At 36.5% G+C, this 6,015-nt stretch overlaps 1 protein-coding gene across 2 annotated transcripts in view; it reads right to left on the bottom strand.

Annotated features, from left to right (window-relative positions):
- Window positions 1-6,015, bottom strand: part of LOC107093662 (ryanodine receptor 3-like) — a 101,111-nt gene that overhangs the window by 30,907 nt on the left and 64,189 nt on the right. For both annotated transcript variants that reach the window (XM_015388853.1, XM_015388852.1), the window contains 10 exons: window positions 5,415-5,635; window positions 5,084-5,174; window positions 4,778-4,918; window positions 2,664-2,827; window positions 2,431-2,509; window positions 2,220-2,309; window positions 1,320-1,463; window positions 782-844; window positions 623-698; window positions 407-533 (listed from right to left, as the gene is read on the bottom strand). In XM_015388853.1, coding sequence (XP_015244339.1) covers window positions 407-533; window positions 623-698; window positions 782-844; window positions 1,320-1,463; window positions 2,220-2,309; window positions 2,431-2,509; window positions 2,664-2,827; window positions 4,778-4,918; window positions 5,084-5,174; window positions 5,415-5,635 — 1,196 coding nt within the window. The remainder of the gene's footprint in view (window positions 1-406; window positions 534-622; window positions 699-781; window positions 845-1,319; window positions 1,464-2,219; window positions 2,310-2,430; window positions 2,510-2,663; window positions 2,828-4,777; window positions 4,919-5,083; window positions 5,175-5,414; window positions 5,636-6,015) is intronic.

Here is a 6,015-nt window from a genome sequence, read left to right as displayed (position 1 = left end):
ATATATATATATATATATATATATATATATTATTGATGATTATATATGCATATCACACAGCAAAAATGAAAACAACAAGTTAGGTTTCTATTACAATATAGTTCTTCTTTGCTGACTATTTTTGCAAAACTTTGATTTCTTTAAGCTTTACATACATATTTCATATAACCTCACAGAAGCTTCTAATTGTTATCGCAAAAGAAGGTTTAGTATTTATTGCTTAATGTCTATTGTTAGTAGCAGTAAAAAAAAAAAAAAATAAACAATTCAATTCAATCACAAAATAAGCAAAGTTTATAGTTCACACATTCAGAAATTTCAGGTTGAATTTAGTAGTATTAAAGAACAAAGAGATGCTATTTGTTATTCTTCTAGGAATTAAATTAAGGATTTGAAAGTGGCTCACCTTGTGATAGCATAGCCACTTATCTGCAGGAACCTGAAGAGCTCTTGAGCCTTTTCTTTGTCTCTGTACTTCTCTTTAGCAGTCAAGGTATCATAGGGAACCAACAGTGGGTGAGCCAACCCTCCTCCTGCTCAAACAAACAGTTATTTATACTTAATTGCACCAGAAAATAAAAGAATAATGCTTATTTTTAGAAGAGCTTGCAAGTTTGGACACCTTTGCTAAGAAGCTCTGTCTTCTTCTTCTTGGCCCAGATGTTGTGGTAATTTTCTGCAACCACTTCCACCATGCTCTGTTAAAAAAAAAAAAAAAAAAAAGATAAAAACCTGAATTGTGGGGCTGTTTTCTTTTCACTAAACCAACATTGAAGCATACCTGTAACTCTCGGGACAAAGTGACATTGTGCAGGTCCATTGGAGCTGGACTGAATCCATTTGACTGCACAAATTAGACAGATGAAATACAAATAAGGTGATAGAATAAAAAGCATCGTTTTTCAGGTAGAGTTATCAGGTTACCTGTTTTTAGTCAGAAACTGTGTGATTTTCAGGGCAAAAATCAAGTTTGACTGCATCCATCCGAATTCTCTTTATTAAATTAGCTACATAGAAAATTTTATATTGTTTTAGACACAAACCGTTGAAAAAAATATTTTTGTTGGACATGTATATGAAAATTCTCTTATCTCTGGGATTTCTAGTGTTAAACAAAAAATATTGATTACCCACAAAATACAGTAACTGCATTACTGGATACAGAATTGTGAAAAATGAGTTTGTGAATCAGAGCATCATAAAAACCCCACTGAAATCAATTAAATATTCTTAAATTGAAAAAGAGAAACACAATGAGGTCATAGAATTGGTCACAAAAAGCTATTTTAATAAACTTAGTCGGTAAATAAAGGAGTTACCTGAGATTCTGAGAGCTTTCTCTGTTTTTCAGTCTCTCGCTGTTGGAACATGGCTTCTCCCTCCTTGGTCCGTTCAATGTTCCAGCCCATAGCCAGCATGCTCTTTAAGGACTCTTTCACAGGCCAGCGGTAGGTTTCTCTCTCCTTCAAATCCAAACAAACGGAAACCTGACCTTTTGACTTTAACATTGCTTAAAATCTATAAAAAGATGCACCTTTTGATCAACATCACATTGAATTTAAACTGCAAGTTAAGTGTGTGAAATATTGCAGACACTGAGGATTGTTTTATAATTATACTACTGCCGATAATGTATGCCAAAACCATCCGTATTAAGACGATAAAAGACCTGAAATATTTCAGTTAGTGTGTAATGAATCTAAAATATATGAATGTTCAAGTTTTATTATTACATTATGGAAAATAATGAGCTTTATCACAATATGCTAATATTTTGGGAAGCATCTGTAAACCCCAATATAAGGAAACAAAACTAAAAGTTTACTAAATATGCATCTTAAATTTTTTAAATACTGATACTGACTCGCTATTTTGCTATTGCTTATTTCCCTTTTTCAGAACATTACATAGAATTACCTTTTTGCTGTGATTTTGAATGTAGTTTTTAGGTAGATATTAATGTAATAAAAAAAAAAAAAAACATACAAAAACAAAACATAAGTAGGTCAGAAGTAGAACCAGAAGCACAATAAGAGGAATCTCATCAGAACGAAAATATAATAAATGTTGCCTTGTTGGCAGTTACTAAAGTACATTTAATTATTTAAATGAATTATTTTACTCATAAATGGAAAAGGAGTATATAAAAAAAAGGAGGAATAGTGATTTACTGTTTTGGAGAATTCGCTACCCTCCTACAGTATAACCCAGTTTCATACCTTCTCACTTAAAGCTTTGTAGGGCTTCAGCAGTGGATGAGTTTTGGCTTGCTCATCCAAACTGTCGCCATGTTTCCAACCAGCCGACATCTAAAGAGGCAGGGTTTGATAACTAGTATAGAGCCACTGAACACAGCATGCTGCAAGATAAAAATTAACTCCAACTATGGAAGAAATATGCAAAGACAAGTAATGAAACTACGGGGTTTACCTTTTCTGAAGCCCACTTGTCATGGGAATGCTCTGCATACTTGTTGGCAACGTAATCAAGTTTTTCAGGAAGGGAGATACTGAGAAAGGTCAATTAATTTAAATGTTTAGCATTAAAGCAAAGTCACAGTTATAAAAGACACATTGTTGTAGCTTACGCCAAATTTTACATGTTTAATTTATTAACTAATACACAATATCATGTCAGTGATGCACAAACAAAAAATCCCATACTTGGCAGTGCTGACGGGTTTGGGTTCAAAGTTTCCCTGTGCGTCCACAGACTCTTGTTTCTCCAGCGTCGCCCCTAAGCTGGTATCCACAAAGTCTGGAGGAATGGCTCCAGCGATGGCACACAGGCACGAGTTGGCCATTTTAAAAAGCTCAGAGTCATATTTCTACGCGGGGAGAAGACGAGGAGAAAATAGATTTAGCATTTGTTTTTGGACCTCATGAAGAATGCATGTGGAATCTTGTAAAAGTCTTTGTGCCCTCCGCTTGATGTCAGTGTTAATCTACAACCAAAAATGTCAGAACCTCACCAGAATTTTATAACTGTCAATTAGAAGAAAAATGATGCATTGTGTTCAAAAGCTCGTCTGCCTTCTCTCTGAAAACCAAATGAAAACTAATGCAGCCAAACAGTGTTGGGGGTAAATTTTATAATTCTTAGTAGAACAGCTGTTCTGCTTAAACCTCAGCGGTTTTTAAAGAAAACATTAGTTCTTCAATACCCTCTTTAAAAGTTATTTTGAAAACATATTTTAACCAATCCATACATATATTCTAATTTCCAGACGTCTACCAGTATCGGTTTTGCCTCCTATGTGGGGGTTATAGTGCCTCCTCCACACCTTTTGATTGGCACATACAAGTATGAGGACGCCTCCCCCATTTTAGCCTCACTCCACTGGCTGCCCATACATTTTAGAATTCATTTTAAAATTATTTTATTTGCTTTTAAATCCCTGGATGGTCTTGCCCATCTGTAGCTCTCTGAGCTTCTACATGCTTGTAGACCTACTTGCTCTCTCGGGTAAACTGGTCAGCTGCTTCCTTTAAAGCTCAGAGGGGACCATGCTTTCGCTGCTGCAGCCTCAAAGCTCTGAAATGATCTGCACAGGCCTCTTTTCGGACTGTTTTTAAACCTCTTTTAAAACCCCACCTTTACTCTGTCTTTTAACAACTGGCAAGACAGTAGGCTTTATTTAATTGTTTATCTTTTATTCCTTCTATCTTTTACCCAATTTGATTTGATTGTGTAAACGTTATTTTTACACGTGTTAGCCGTTTTTATTTTTTTATTTGCACTGTTTTATTTATTTATTAATTTTTATATACATATAAATACTTAATCTATTCAGACGAGAGCATTCTTTTTGGCCACTATACAAAATACAATGTAGAAGACAACAATGACTGAACTAGAGATAGACTGATCCATCAGCTGGATGATATTTTGGGCCAATATTGTTGCTTTTTATAAAGTCATTGTATTGGCTGATTCGCAGAAGCACTGATTTATTAGTGCATTCATCAGCCGTCCTGTGAGGTCACATAACATGCATGCAGTACAGCTCCCTCCATTTTAAGAAAAAACAAGGAAACTAGTCAGAGGTAATGGGGGGATAGATGGCTGTTAAAACTGGGCAGTCCTGGAAGAAAACCTCTTTAGAGACTGCAGAGGAATTCAGACCAGGACAAAGATTCACCTTTCAATAAGGAAGGCAAATATGTCTGTTTTATTAAGATGTTTTAATCATAGAGCCCTATGTATTACTTAACCCTTTAAAGAATTAGAATCCAAGGCCAAAGTTTAAAAAATATGTTACAAGCCATTGATCTGTATGTACCACTTCATTTTTAATCACAGGTTTTGTAGATGTATAATAATCAGCCTTGGAAATGTTTATTAAATCTTATAACATAGATGTTTAGGAATAGTATTTAAAGGATTTGTGGATAAACCAAACCCAGACAGAATTAAGGGAAATCTGTTAAGGTCTGAGCTGAAACAGCCCTTGTCAGTCTGATAAATGATCAATCTGGGCTTTGCTTGCCTTACAGCTCCCATCCCTTCATTATGCATTCCGTACAACATTGTCTGTCACAGCAAAGCAAGGCTTGAGTGGTGAAAAGGAAAATTAGCACAAAACAGAATTAAAAGAAAACTCAGAAAGCAAGGGAAAAGGCTAATTGGTGGAAGCGTCTTATCTTTCAGATATACACCTTATGAATTATTGACTTGTGCCAACATTTTTAAAGAAGCAGCGGCAAAAGAGAGTTGAAGAATTATAAATTTATATTTTAGAATAGCAAAGATGAGGCTAAGATTCTGTGGTAACAACCTTCTGAGATAGAGAGTCAAAAATTCCCCAGAAGAGTTTCTTTGTGAGAAGAAGTTCCTCCTCAGAGGCCATGCCGAAGCCAGCCATTCCAGATGGGAGGCAGTAGTACTTCCAGTTCTGCTCATAGTGGTTGGTCAGCAGCTGCACATCAGAGGAGGAAGAGACAAATAGATACAGATTAGAGGACAGTATCATAAAAATAAAAATGTAGAGAAGCTTGTGTTAGATATATTGTGGAAGAGCGTAAAGTAAATGAGGCGTGAAATGTTAGATATATGCTACAAGAAAATGGATCTGCTTCCTAACCCGGAGAGGCATTTTGCAGTATTCGGTGAGCATAGGAACATCAAACACGAGCCGTCTGAGCAGCTGCTGCATCATGGAAGGACGTAGATGCCTGCAGAGGGAGCACAGATAATTAGTGTCGCATAAAAACAGAAAGATCTGGGTACGCTCCAACAACATCAACAGCTTCAGTGGGACTTCTTTACAGCCAGTGAAAGATGAGGTTAATACTTTTACAGCAAATGTTGGTTTCTACATGCTGTAGGAAGCTGTACTTTTGGATAATTACTAGAAAGTCTTGCAGTAAAAGCCCTGTCAGTCTGTTTTTATCTGAGGCCAAACAAATACATACTTGCAGATAGCCAGCAGACACTCCTCGATGGCGTCCCGCTGGGCTTTGGTGAGCGAGCGACCTTTGGACAGCCGGTAGATGGTTTCCAGGGTGGAGTCAACCAGTTGTGCGTAGTGCTCCGTGTTGGCAAACAGAGTGGCGCAGCGGGTCAGCAGAGGAAGCAGGGCCGAACCGATGTAGCGGTTCATGGCCAACGCAGTTTCCGTGGTGCTCAGCACCTCCTGTGGCACGGAGAAGCAAAACTTGGTGAAATTTGTACACAAAGAAGAACAAAAATGGTTCTTCTTTAACATACTCCCTGCTGAAGTTTCTTAAAAAAGCGAACAGAAGGTCAAAAGCATAAATCTCCTTAGTTGATCAAAGTAGCAGTTTGGTATTTACAGGTGCTTTTACCTTCCAGAAAATATTCACTTCTTTATGGATAGATGATGCAGCTGTATTATTAGCTATGTTAAGATGTTTTCTGCAGATTTTGTCTAATGATGTTTGGAAAAATAGGAAAGTGACGTTCCAATAAATCTAGAATCTGCCCATGAAAGATGATTAATGATGGACAATAACTTAGAACAATCAAAATGTTAATATTTTACATTTGTTAATA

Source organism: Cyprinodon variegatus, unplaced genomic scaffold (assembly GCF_000732505.1).
Source record: "Cyprinodon variegatus isolate N-32 unplaced genomic scaffold, C_variegatus-1.0 Scaffold439, whole genome shotgun sequence".
NCBI lineage: Eukaryota > Metazoa > Chordata > Actinopteri > Cyprinodontiformes > Cyprinodontidae > Cyprinodon > Cyprinodon variegatus.
The sequence above is the reverse complement of the archived record's forward strand: the minus strand, read 5'-3'. Positions and strand labels throughout refer to the sequence as shown.